The sequence below is a fragment of the Phoxinus phoxinus genome (genome assembly GCF_949152265.1).
Source record: "Phoxinus phoxinus genome assembly, chromosome: 2".
In the NCBI taxonomy this organism is placed as follows: Eukaryota; Metazoa; Chordata; class Actinopteri; order Cypriniformes; family Leuciscidae; genus Phoxinus; species Phoxinus phoxinus.
This window is the reverse complement of record NC_136877.1, coordinates 30,087,319-30,100,830: the sequence shown is the minus strand read 5'-3', so window position 1 is coordinate 30,100,830 and position 13,512 is coordinate 30,087,319. Positions and strand designations below refer to the sequence as shown.

Here is a 13,512-nt window from a genome sequence, read left to right as displayed (position 1 = left end):
AAAGTTAGGACAAACTTTCTCTGAGTCATGTAAAGGCTGACAATATGTGTGTGCGCAGTTTCGATCAGCAGTTAAGATATGTAGCTAAAAGCAGGAAACTTTTTGCTGACATGACAAGTGTTCTGTCTAGATAGAAATAAAGTTGGACATGAGATCATGAGCACATGAGACCATGAGCTAAGAAGTCTGGGTTTAAGGTAACAAGTTTTTTTTTTACACAGGATGTGTTAGGGTATATAACATTGGCGAAAGGGACTAGCCTTCGCCTTCTCATGTCAGATGCTCTCTGCGTGAGAATGCCATGGGCCTTCTCATATCAGACGCTGTCTGTGTGGGAACGTCTTATTTCATGCATGAAATAAAATACTTTGTTTAAACTTTTGAGAATCGACTTTGTCTCCTTCATCCAGGTTTTTGAATATTGATAATTTCCACAACACTTTATAATACATACACATCAGTCGCTTATTCTTCCTAAACATGCCTTTCCCTTCTTATAAAATGGTGAATCAGCATAAAATGTTCTTATGTATAAGCAATCTTTTATACTATAATTATGCAATATACAAACTAATTCTTCCACAACCCCTTGACCACATCTAGGTCATGCTTCAGAAGACATGGCTTACTGAATGGGCCATTACTGGACATGGGGTCACATAAGGATTTGTTCTGTGGTGGCACAAGAACCGATGAAAAATGTGAGGCTGTCAAAATTCAGTTGTGAGATCTTAAAGGGATAGTTCACAAATGAAAGTTCTGTCATCATTTACCCTCATGTCATTACAAACCTGTATGTCTTATTTCTGTGGAACATAACATTTATTTTAAAGAGCTGTTTTTGTTATACTTTCATTGCATAAACAGACATGATCAAAATTACTCAGTACATCTAGGCAAAAAAGGGCCATTAAATATACACTGGTGTCCAAAATAAATACACTGGTGTGCAGCCATTTTTTAAATGTTGTCTTTGAAATTCAGTTTTTGCAGTAGGCCTAGATCTGTATATTTCTATTGCATCGCTGTCTAAGAGTATTTAGCTGGTGAAGTGGATTTACTTATTGTAGAGTTAACAAAAGTTAACATGAGCTCTGTAATGTTCGAGGCAGATATCATAACAAATATCAGTCGACTGGGAAGATTTTAAAATTCAAACCGGAAGACAGAAAACAGAAAACAACGAGGGCAGCGCTGAAAAGGGGGCGGGGCTACATAAGGGTCACTTGAGGGAATTAAGCAAAACTATTGTTTGTGAAAGTACTTGAGATAAGTTACAGAAATGTCTTCCTTTCAGAATGAATGAGTAAAGAGATGAGAGATATGGGCCAAAACAAAGAAACATCAGTCTTACTACAACAAGGGCTCGTCAACATGTTGCCATGACAACTGACACTCACAGGGAGGGTTTGGGTTAGGGTCAGAGTGAGAGAAATGACTCTACGTTTTGTGTTGTGAGAACAATAAGTGTTTTCAAACAGAGGTTTTCCAGAGCATGAGACAATAGTACTGTGGCTGGCTGGAGAAAAATATTCTGATCAACGGCGTATTTGTATTTAGATAGTAGAAAGTATCCTGATCACAAGGCGAATGTGAAATAATGTGATAGTGAAACACGGTATTGATACACCATTACTTTTTTTATTTACACCAAATAAAAAAAACCTCATACAAAATAAAAAACAAGAGTTATTTACTAATCTGAGAGGTTCAATAGGGATAACCAGAGAACATAATAGCAAACTGTTGAAAAATCCCACTGCACAGCATTATTTTACAAAGATGATAATGTGAAATTGCAGTCATAAACATGAAAATCGAAATCATACATATCTTTAGGCAAGATTAACTTACATTGCCATTATCAGGAAGGGAGAAAAAAGCTGAGAAATTCTTTAGTCTGCCAATATTTCAGTCTGAAAAACTGAGCTGTAAATTACAACAAAGACATTTTTCTGATCATTTACCTTACACAGGACTTTAAGGGAAAGGGTCATAATAATGCCATAAACTTATAAAATTCTCTTATCTTGCTATTCACAGGAGTCTGCGTAACCTCCAGCCCTTAAGATGATCTAAAACGATTCTCCTTTACACCAATGTGCTCTAACTGACCTTCTGTTTACATGCATCCGTACGTTTCTGAGAACAGGACATCAGCACCTCAGTACAGCTAACCAACACAGAGCACTAGAGAAAGTAATGACCGTGCAGGTTAGCTGATGTTTGCGTGAACTGGCTGGTTTGGGTCTATGTGCTTTTTACTCATCTTTGAATAAGTCAGTTTCACTTTACAACTCAGCCTGCCCCCGAAACTCTCTGTACAGACGACACAAGCAGAAACATATATACACAAGCACATACACGCTACACAATACCTGAGGCCTTGTGAAGGAAATGAATGGGATTGATTCCATTTTGCCTTTCTGTGAAGAATGCAATATATATTCCCAATTCAGTGTGTGTGTGCTTTTATGCTAACAGTAGTGTCATACTTTCTTCTCATGCTCTTAATGCAATTGTAAGGTTTTAAAAGGGATAGTTCAAAAATAAATGAAAACTCTGTCATTATTTAATCAACCTTATGTCGTTCCAAACCTGTATACCTTACTTTTGTGGAAAATGAAAGAAAATATTTTTAAGAACTTTGTATCCATTCAATAAAGCCAATGGGGTCCAAAACAACACAGGACACCATTGATTTTCATTGCATGGACAAAAAAAAAAAAATCTTGTGTTTGACAGGAGACAGAAAGACATACAGGTTTGTAACGACATAAGGGTGAGTAAATCTTTTTTTTTGGCTTAACTATCCCTTTATGTAAGTGGCAGGTCACTGTGAATCCTAGGCAAGAAGAACCAATCTCACAGAATCTCACACACATTCAATAAACTCCCTCACTCCCACTCAATCACAAAACACACTTGCAGACTCAAACACGCATACAATGATCTCACACGTCCACAGGCGCGCACAGACACAACCACGCCACAACCAGACACATGCCCTCACAAACTGGAAAAAGAGGTGACAGGCACAAAGGCGATCACAATAAACAATGGATGCCTAAAAGCTCCGTTTGTCCTGCTCTCCTGTTTGTGCGAGAGTGTCTGGGCATCAGTATCTGTGGGCGGGTGTTGGCCGGGGGGCATGAAAAAGTGTATCAGATGTGCCGAGGGCAGCGCCCTCCTGGGTCAGCCATGTTCATGCCACGCATTTCTCCCTCCTCATAGTCATCTGTGTCTGATGAATTGTCATCATCAAAAGGAGCAGACACCTCACTGACTGAGCTCTAAATGAGAGAGAAAAAGACAGAATGAGGGATCTAAAATGGCAAATGTACACACATAAGCACCTTGGATGTAAATTTTTCTTGGATAAAACAGAAAGACATAAATAGCGTCTTACCGACCGCACCATTGACTCACGGAATGGTGGGCACACCATGTGGAATCGTGGGATTGATACGTCAAACACTTCCTCTTTGTTCTTGAGCCGGTGGAATGTGTAGTGGCCTTCCATGTACTCGGAAGTGGTGGAAAACGTGGTACAGCTGGCGTACTCGTGAACTTTACCGGGTGTCATCACTGGAAACTCGCCTGCACGTACATCACACGCAAAAAAACAAGAGATGCAGGACATTCTTTAAAAAGTAGTGCGATTGTCACACTATGAATTATATGGTCAGAAAGATACTGTCAGAATGTCTCATCGTGATAATTCAACATATCTGTTACCAGTGCGAACTGTTCTAGTTTACTAGTTACAGGGATGGGCTCTTACCCACGACGCCAGGGCCTCGGACCTCCTCCACATTTCCGTTTGCATTCGTGATCTTCCAGTACCGACTGTCTAGCTGGCATGCATTCTCTGGCAGGGCCGACTTTGCCATCTCAATCCTGTTGCATGGCACAGCTCAGAGGTCATAGGTTCAGCTCATTGTATCATTCTATGTCAAGTCTTAGTAAAGCTGCGTTGCATTACAGCAAGTTACAGCAGAAAGCAGCTTGATAATTTCAGCAACTTGATCTTTATTTACAAATTCCACACTGACATCTCTACTTTTTGGTTAGACAGCAGCACTGGGAGAAGAAATAGATGAGGCGTGGCAGTAGGATTGTGCGATATGAATGGTCTATGATAATATCATAATTAGTGTTTTAACAAAACGCAAGTTGCCATTATTATGTCACTTGCTTTGCAAAATCCAAACAAAAACATGCCTTCACATTGAAAGTGATATCATTACGTCATATTTAATGTGAGTAAATGCTGCCTAAATGCAAGATATACAGAGCCATTTCCCCCCATGAGTTTTTGTCTTAAAAAACCTTAATTGTATTTTGTAAATTAATTTTTTTAAATGGCTGTAACACTCCAAAAAAAAAATGGGACAGACATGTTTATCACTGTGTCACATAACCTTTCTTTTTAATTACACTTTTTAATAGTTTGGGAATTGAGGGAACTAATTGTTGCAGTTTTGCAAGTGGATTTTTTGCCCAATCTTGCCTGACATCTGCTCAACAGTCCATGGTAATTGTTGTCTGATATCTCCTTTTTATCATGGGCCATACATTTTCAGTAGGAGACAGATCTAGACTGCAGACAGGTCAGTCAAGCACATCCACTCTATGGTGTAGTGTCTACAAAACCACTCTGTTGCAGCACAAGCAGAATGACACCTGGCATTGTCTTGCTTAGCAGGAAAGATGTCACCTTGATGCCATTAAATGTGTCTGTACAATCCCAATATACACCTCCACGTCACTGGTACCTTCACACAAATGCAAGTCACTCAGGCTGTTTGCACTGATGCACCCCATACAATGATATGTTTGCTTTTGCACCTGTCGCTGATGAAAGTCTGGATGGTCCCTCGTTCAGTCATTGGGACTGAGAACTCAATGTCCGTTTTTCAAAAAAAACAAGCTGAAATGTGGACTCTGATATGAGCTTGGGTCCTAAGAAATGGGTGGCATATCTGCATAGAACTGATGTATAGCTTTCTCCTTGTGTAACAAAGATTCAAGTGGCATTTCTTAATGCAGCGTCAGACTGTTAAGTGAAAACGGTTTTCTAAAATACTCCTGAGCACGTGGCTGTAATTAACACAGTAGCATGATGGTTTCTCATGTAGTGCCATCTGAGGGCTCAAAGGTGAAGCACATTCAACGGAGGTCTCCTGCCTTGACCTACATGTACAAAGATGTCTCTGGATTTCTGAATCTTTTCACAACATTATGTGTGGTAGATGGTGAAAGACCTAAATTCTTTGCAATCTTGCACTGAGAAATGTGATTTTTGAATTGTTCGACAATTCTCTCACGATATTTGGCACAAAGTTGTGACCCATGACCCATCTTTGCTTGGAAATACTGAGATGCTCCTTTACCACATATTACCAATTTACCTACTTATTGTGGAATGTTTCAAATGAGTTTAACTTCTTTTCACTTTTATGTTGCCTCTGTCACAACTTTTTTGTAGTGTGTTGCAGCCATCAAAATCAAAATGTGTTTTTATTTACAAAAAATACAATTAAGTTGTCCAGTGAAAACATTGGAAATATTTTCTTGGTACTTTTCTTAGTTAAATACACTTGAAAGAAAATTATCAAAATCACAGATTCTTGCATTTTACAAAATGTCCCAACTTTTCTTGATGTGGGGTTATACACCAAATGCACTTATATTTATCTTATATTTATTCCTGAATATCATCATGATGCAAATGTCATATTGACTTAGAAAAACAGTTCAATAAACCCTAAGTTAACATTGTGAGTTGCATTTTAGTAATTTTACGGTCAATGCCGTCAATATTGTCCTTTTTTTTATCATCAATTTTTTTTTCCAAATTAATGCAAATTTTCACAGCAGAACTGTTTTGCATCTCAAAACAAAAAATTGCAGGGCTTTACTGCATCTTGAACTAATTCGTTTTATGAGTTTACGCCGTTTGAACAAACATTGGACACGAATGTTAAAGGTTGTATCAGCGATTTCAGGCCCAAACATAAATGATCACATTCATCTAATCTTTCCTAACGATCCGCTAGCTGCCCGCCCCATAAGCAAGCTGTCAAAAAAACGCGTCTCTGTAGGCAGCCTAGGCTCTGAGATTTGCACACAAAAACAATTGGTTTCACCAACCACTCAAAACCAAAATAAACAGTGTTCCAACCAAACACCGACAGGGGCTGGGTGTTGTGAGTTTTTGCGCTCGTGTATGGTGATCGGGAAGGCTTTTGAACGGTGGAAAGAAATTAAAGTAAAAAAAAAAAAACAGGTGAGTAGCTGCTAGTGCTGACTTGTTTGGATGTGAACTGTGTGTAAATATACTTTTTGAAATAATATGAGCGAAGCTCGACTAAACTTGGGTAGCTCTAGCTAAGAAATGCGCGAGCATGATCGTTTTTCTTCATGATGCACGAAACGGTAAGGGTGGGGCGAGCTAACTTGGTTTGTTTGGGATCTCGCTTCAAACATACAGAAGTGACGTCACCCACAATCGCTGATACAACCTTTAAGTCACATCAAAAGCAAATAGAATCCATTATAATCACTGATGCTGTCTACACTGGATACAGTATACAAATGCACAGATGCATTTTCTGGTGCGCTCAAGTCTGCTGACATCAAGACAAATGAACATCTACTTTGAAGCATCCTGTTTAAACAGCTTGTTTGCGTCTCTGTTCATTTTTAATGGCAGGCAGGATCACGTCAGAGGATTACATGTTTGTTCAGAGCATTTGACCTCAATTGTTTTGTTTGTTTGCCACGCCAGCTTCTGGGGCTATTTTCATGGTGAGATAAATTGATGGTAAAACTATATCAGGTGTTTACAATTTATTCAAACGTGTTAACTGAATAAAAAATTTCTCTCACAGGGTTAAACCCAGCACAATCTAATAAAACATGCTTCACTGATAATGAGTTTTGACAGAAAGAACATGTTGGCAGATCTTCTCCTAGTATTAAAAACTTGCCTATTCTGCAACGGGTATAAACAATATTGTCCCATCAGATTGAGATTTGATAGAAACTTCTTCCAACATTTCATGAAGTTTGTTCATAGTAAATGCCCTTTATTTATAAATCACTTTCTGTTTGCCATTTGTTAGTAATATAGAAATGAATTATTGATTTTAGATCAATAGGAGGTACTGTGCAAATTTTGTCTGTCTCTGCTTCCTAATTTTCTTTGATTCCACAGTGTCCAGGTACCCAACAAAATCAGATATTAAATTGACAACCCTCTAGTTCAAGCAGTTTATAAAAAATCATTACAAGAGCAGGGTGATCATTCGTAAGGGATGACATTGCTTGGGGACATGACTTCAAATCTGTAATTATGAGAATATTTCTCTGTTTCATAGTCTTTATGTAGTCCAATGCCAAAATGATAGCATTTGCTTTTACTGTAAAAATGTTGCTATATTTAGAGATAGATCAATTGTTTTGTAAAAGAGTCAGTTTATTGGTGAAATTATGAAAAAAAAAAAAAAAAAAATCTGCATATATATATATTTGTTTAGTTTTTTCACAATTTTTTTAATTAACATAAACACAAATAGCTTGATTTAGATTACCAAAGCCAAATTAACATGTGTGCATTTATGTAGTACCTGATTCTATAGGTGAAGAAAAAGTGTGGCGGATGGACTGAACTGAGCTCTGGCAGGAAGGAGGTAGAGACTGATACGGTGATGTCACCAGTGGTTGCCACACAGCGTTTGTCATGAACATATCTGAACAAACATAAAGGGGGTAAAATGTAAAGAGGCATTATAATAGGCTTTTGTGATTTCTCTCACTAAGTGTAAGATAACAAAAGTTGGACCACCTGAAGATCTGGTCTCGAATGATGGGGTATTCTCCTGTTACAACATTGTCAACATAGGAGGTAAACCACTCAGTAAAGTCAGAACCTGATAAAAAGAACAGAGGAGAGAAGAGTTCATATAATCTGAATCGGTCCACAAAACAATGCATTAATGCAGCCTTTTCTTCTTTGTTACCTGTAATGAACATGTCAATCGCAGAGGGATTTTGTGCCAATTGATCCTGTGAAGAAAAAGCGTAAAACAGAATGAGCAAGAAGGGCTGCATTAGACAAGACGACAAGAGCACCCCTCACTGGTCAAAGTGCAACGTTGCAAGAAAAAAATCCTCTCTTATCTAGCGGAGACCTGCACAAGCAGAATCGTATCTGATGTGGTGAACTGCTTCAGCTCCTATCAGTCACGAGTCACGAAGCAGGGAGGCTCTTAACATTTACCATCTGGTCTTTAGCTACTATATAACCACTGGCTGCCTCCTTAAAATATGATCTGCATCAGTTTCACTTTCAGAATGGTTCACTAGCCTTGCATGAGTGTGTGTTTATGCATGGTAGTTTGTTGTGGTCTGAGGGTAGTGATCTAACCGGGCACTGATAGAAGATCTCACTGCGCGTTCGTCCCTCTGTGCTCTCCAGGGCCATGTACTGGCTAAGGCCGGTATGGAAGCAAAACGTGAGTGGAAGACACTGCCGCATCCCCTTCCTCTGCTGAAAGCCCCCTGCCGCTGTCTCAATGTCCAACAGGTCTTCTGAGCGGTAGTGATTGGACAAAGCCATGCTGCCCATCAGCCTGTTGAAAAGAAGAGTTGAAAAGTAAATTAAAAACTTTTAGATCGTTTTTTGAAATTATCAAGTATATTCTCAGAAGTCTTACCCAGGGACCACCAGTTTTTGTCCATTGTGTATCCTATATGAACAACGGTAGTCATTCGGAAGTTTGCAGCCAATCTGGGCCTCAATGACCTCTAGCTCTTCCTCCTTTACTCCCTCTTCTCAGAGAAAGGAAAACAAAATTAACACCCATAGTTTTTCAAAATATGATTGGATTAGTAACAGTGTGGACAGACCTTTAAGTGAAGCTATCATTCGAGGACATTTCTGATTCAGGTAGTTTTTCAGGCTATCCCAAGCTTTCCTGAGAGTGCTGTAGTAGTCAATGTAACGGCCCAGATCAGCATAATACTCCCGAAACAGCTCTTTCCAGGACAGGCCTCTATGGGTTTTGTCTGCCCTGAAAAATTCAACACCATATTTTAATTACAAAAAAATCTAAAAATAAAAAATGCAACAAAAAGATGAAAAAAATGCATGTCATAAATTACTCAAATTATTCTAAGGGCATTTTGAGTCCGCTTACTCAGTAAGGAGCCAGTGCTTCTGACAAAGTCTCTTCCATAGGGGGTTATGGCCTGTCAGCTCACTGAGTCGACGACTTACAAAACTGCAGCTGAGAAAAGAACACACCAGATTCGGTACAACAGGAACTTTCGACTAGGCTACTTGAGATCTTGAAAAAATATAAATATAATCGGTTCATACACCTTTGATGTTCCCAGTCATAAATGGCCGGCCTTTCAAAAATTGTGTGTAAATAGCTCGTTATATAGCCTATCACCAAATACTGGATTCAATCTTTTTGCTACCTTCGTTCAATTAGGACAGGTTTTATATTTCCTTTTGGATCTGATTGATCATAGGCCTCATTGATCTGAGCTTATGCACCTCAGTTATTGAGTGAAAAAAACATTATTTGTCAATACATTTTTCAATTGTCAACCAAATATGGAAATAATTTGCACTTTATCACACTAGTGTGCTAGCAAGTTTGCTTTGAAATGCTTTTATTTTGTACAAAATAGAACAACATCACACTTGTTCCCCTGTCAAAAAAGTACATACAAAAAAGTAGCTTATAAATTTCTTGTTATGCTATATTATCACCAAATATTGGATTCAATCTTTTTGTCAACTTGTTTTCTTTCAATTAGGGCAGGTTTTGTAATGATTTTTGAAACTCATTGATCGTAGGCCTCATTGATCTGAGGATAAAGTTCATCTTTGTAAATAAGAAAGCCAGAAATACTCCAAATAGTTTGCTTGTGCGCACGTCTGTGTGTGTGTGTGTGTGTGTGTGTGTGTGTGTGTGTGTGTCCACACATGCAAAGGTCTGAGGCCTTTCTCTCTTCTCACACACATGTACATATGTGAACATAATGAACATGCTGCTAGTGCCATCCCAAACACTAAATGTTTCTCTTATTTTCAATCTCCCCCATACATTTTTTTTCATTCACAGTTTTGACCAATATAAGCTCAGATCAATGAGGCATATGATCAATCAGTAGCTAGACAAAGAAATACAAAACCTGAAAACAAGTTGACGAAAAGATTGAATCCAATATTTGGCGCCAATATAGAGTAATAAGAGATTTTAAACAATATTTTGTAGGCCGGTCATTTTTGACCAGAAAAACACAAGTGTAAAAAGGTGCCAGGTGGGAAAAAAATGACTCAAAATATTTATTGTTAGGAGACCTTGAGTGCAATGTAAGTCCCAATTAAAATATCTACAAATGAATAAATGTAAATGTTATGATGTATATTTTAAAACTTGATGACAAGTGATGATTGAGTATTTGAATAATTGTATTATTATTATTATTATTACCACCACCACCGTAAAGGAACAGAGAAATTCCTGAAAAACGGAATAATCACCACTAAACATTCAGCCTCTTGAGGATGCAAACTTTACATAACTTAAAGCTATGGTGGATTAACGTTACTCAGTTAAGAACAGTGTAAAAAGGCGCACGTAAAGCTTCTGTCTTTACAGTAGCTTCTACAAACAATGAGGAAAACTTAGTTGCACTGGCGGTGTTACGCAAACTTCCAGCTGACCAGCGTCACGTGATCCTCCCTGCTCATTTCCCAGACCAAAATATTTATCATCAAAGCACAACTCAACTTACGATCCACAAAACACGAGCAGCTACCATCAGCGTGCGATTGCAGCAGAAATAATGCTTTTGTGTTCCCTGTCTCCACTTATTGCACTATACTGTCAACTTACATGAAGTCATGCACTTCTATCTTCAAGCATGAGATGCATGAGATGATCGGGTGTAACAGCTCACACAGATTAGGGTCTTTTTTTATAAAAAATGATTGAAAACTGACATTATCGTGGTATTATCGTGGTAAAATCGTGACTGTCTATCAAAAGAACTTGCTTGAGTAATATCATAAGCTAACTGTTAACGTTATCCTGTTAGCATTGCCAGCTAACTGTGGAGCAGATATTATTTTTCAAGCTCATTCAAGGAACAAACATGCTTAAAACATATTTGCAATTGCACGGACTAACGGCATGGTTCAAGATAAATGTCTACCTGGTCAAATCTCGGAAGTCCAGAAATGACAGCACCAGCAATAAGGGATCAGACGGTAAGTTATCCAGGCTGAGCGCTATGGACGTTGCCATCTTGGTAGCGAATGCAGACGCGAAGCCCCGCCCCCTTGACTGCGATGACAAGAAGGCGTGTCCGCACGCTGCTCTGTTATCAAATATTGCGCACATGTCGCCACAATGTTATCCAAATGAAAATGTGTTCTAGTAAGGTAGGCTATTTAAATAATCTGTTTTCGGGTTCTCTCCTATCCCGGTTCCTTATACGTTTTATTTCCTTTTCATTATTTTGTGGAAAAAATATTTGAAACAAAAAATGCAATTATATTGCCAATTGATGAGATCAACACAACAAATAGCCTATCTGTACAGGCTATATAAAAAAACAGTAATACATTTAACACAATGTAAACAATGTGTTTACAGACTTGGCTTTTTAGGCAGCATAAATGCACTTATTTGGCCCTAAAAATAGGTCTACAAAACATAGGCTATAATGTATTCATTAGTCTAATTTATAATAGGCCTAGATCATAGATTTCAACAAATCTAATAATCTGTAGGTTATATGTACAGAATACAGTCATATGAAAAAAACAGTTAACACTTTAATTTAGAGCTCAGCATAATGAAAGCAATAAACTACTGGGAATTCCTTTACAGCTCTGACTGATTCATAAGTCATTCCCTAAAAAGAATCTGCTCAGGGAATATGACTACACTGCTGGCTGGATGTGCAATAGCTGCGTTGTGCTGAATAGGTTAATGTGTGAAACATTGCCAGAGTAGCATTTAACCCTTAAACAGGCAAGAGTCGAAAATTCATTTCATGTCACTTTTTATATAATCTGAACTAAAACAAGTTTAAAAGATATCCAAAGGATTTTTTTTAGATATTTGATAAACTTTTATTTTATGAGTTCTATCTCACATAATACATTGCCCTATGGGTAGGCTATAAACAAGTCACATCAATATTTGTATGATTTATTTGATGCAAAAATTAATAATAATATGCAAAATGCACTGCATGTATGACATGTCTAAGTGTCCTAAAACTGAGGCATATACCCATTTCTTGTATTTTTACACTGTTTAACTGACTCTTCAACTTCTCCTGCAGGGTTTAGCTCCATCCCTAATAAATAATATAATGTAATTGATGATATAACATGTAATTTTCCTGAAGGAAAAGTAGTCCTGAAGACTTTGGTTATATTTTTCATTTTTTTACATTTTTAACATAAAATACATATTGAGAAGGGGGACTGTGTACAGGGGGCCAGGAGGGCCTATAATGAACTTCAATAAGGGCCCCGGCCCTGGAACGAGATTTCTACTAGTTTACCTTGAGACATCACTCATTGTCAGCCTACTGTGAATAATCCTTTTTTTCTTAATGTGGCAACATATCTTAGGGGATACAGACTTTTCAAAATGCGGGAAATAACAGCATTTTTTTTTTTTTTTTTTTTTTTGCTTTAGAAAAGTAAAATTAATACTTGCCTAGGCTACTACTTTCTACAAAAGTCAGAATGTCCAGAACCATGACGTGTTGGCTTTAGGTTAAGCTTAAACAGGCACAGAACATTTGAAAAAAAGTAATGTGACCCACATACAACTTCAAACAGACTCAACTGTGATAATGATAACAAAAACTACAAGATATTAAATAATATGTATCCTGCGGTGCACGTTGCCTGGTAGGGTTAATGACTCGAGGTGTTCCGTCTGTCTATACCGGCGGAATGCACATTCGACAAGCGTTAACGGAACCGAACGTCTAATAAATCATTAAGTTCTCGTATTTCTTAACGGAACCGCTTCTTAAAAATGACTAATACATCAACCCGCAGAATAAGATATATGGCCTTTAATAGCAAGGGTTGTTTTATGTGAAGACAATTGTTGTCATTTATTCAGGTAGGCAATGAGGCGTTTACCTTTTATATCACCTCAAGATGGCGTCACAGATCCATTTTCTCTCTGGCGTTCTCAAGGTCAAAGCGATCAAACATTGCAGCTTCATGCATTTCGATAACAGACAGCTCCATCTTTAGGCAAGAGTGGAAAAGTCTTACAAATATTCCCAAAAACAGTAGTAAGACCTGGCCAGGCTGGCTTTGCCTCATGAAATTATATTAATGTTCAATCAGAATGTCATGCTTTAAATTATTTGTAGGCATAGGCCTACATAACAGACACAGTCCAAGTCTGTATAAGAGAATGTCTTTCTCCTCATCTTTCTTTTTTC

General features: G+C 37.9%; 1 protein-coding gene across 3 annotated transcripts; it reads right to left on the bottom strand.

Annotated features, from left to right (window-relative positions):
* Positions 1-1,619: 1,619 nt before the first annotated feature.
* On the bottom strand, positions 1,620-11,379 carry fbxo3 (F-box protein 3). Of its 3 annotated transcripts, none has more exons than XM_079591506.1 (11): positions 11,242-11,379; positions 9,207-9,296; positions 8,917-9,080; positions 8,724-8,838; positions 8,435-8,639; positions 8,028-8,073; positions 7,853-7,937; positions 7,635-7,757; positions 3,785-3,900; positions 3,410-3,600; positions 1,620-3,293 (listed from the first exon to the last, which is right to left on the bottom strand). In XM_079591506.1, the coding sequence occupies exons 1-11, from the start codon at positions 11,331-11,333 to the stop codon at positions 3,165-3,167; spliced, it is 1,356 nt and encodes a 451-aa protein (XP_079447632.1). In that variant the 5' UTR covers positions 11,334-11,379; the 3' UTR covers positions 1,620-3,164. The 3 variants fall into 3 exon arrangements, with proteins under 3 accessions (XP_079447632.1, XP_079447633.1, XP_079447634.1); XM_079591507.1 differs by having other exon boundaries at positions 3,419-3,600; positions 11,242-11,358; XM_079591508.1 differs by having other exon boundaries at positions 3,430-3,600; positions 11,242-11,358.
* Between the last annotated feature and the right edge of the window lie 2,133 nt (positions 11,380-13,512).

What these genes read in the sequence shown, in the direction of transcription:
- fbxo3 (XM_079591506.1), bottom strand. Translation starts at nt 11,333, where the DNA reads ATGGCAACGTCCATAGCGCTCAGCCTGGATAACTTACCGTCTGATCCC. An exon ending in ATTCGAGACCAGATCTTCAG is followed by an intron (nt 7,758 to 7,852) that starts GTGGTCCAACTT and finishes ATGTTTGTTCAG; the next exon opens with ATATGTTCATGACAAACGCT. An exon ending in GTGAGTCAATGGTGCGGTCG is followed by an intron (nt 3,294 to 3,409) that starts GTAAGACGCTAT and finishes TCTCTCATTTAG; the next exon opens with AGCTCAGTCAGTGAGGTGTC.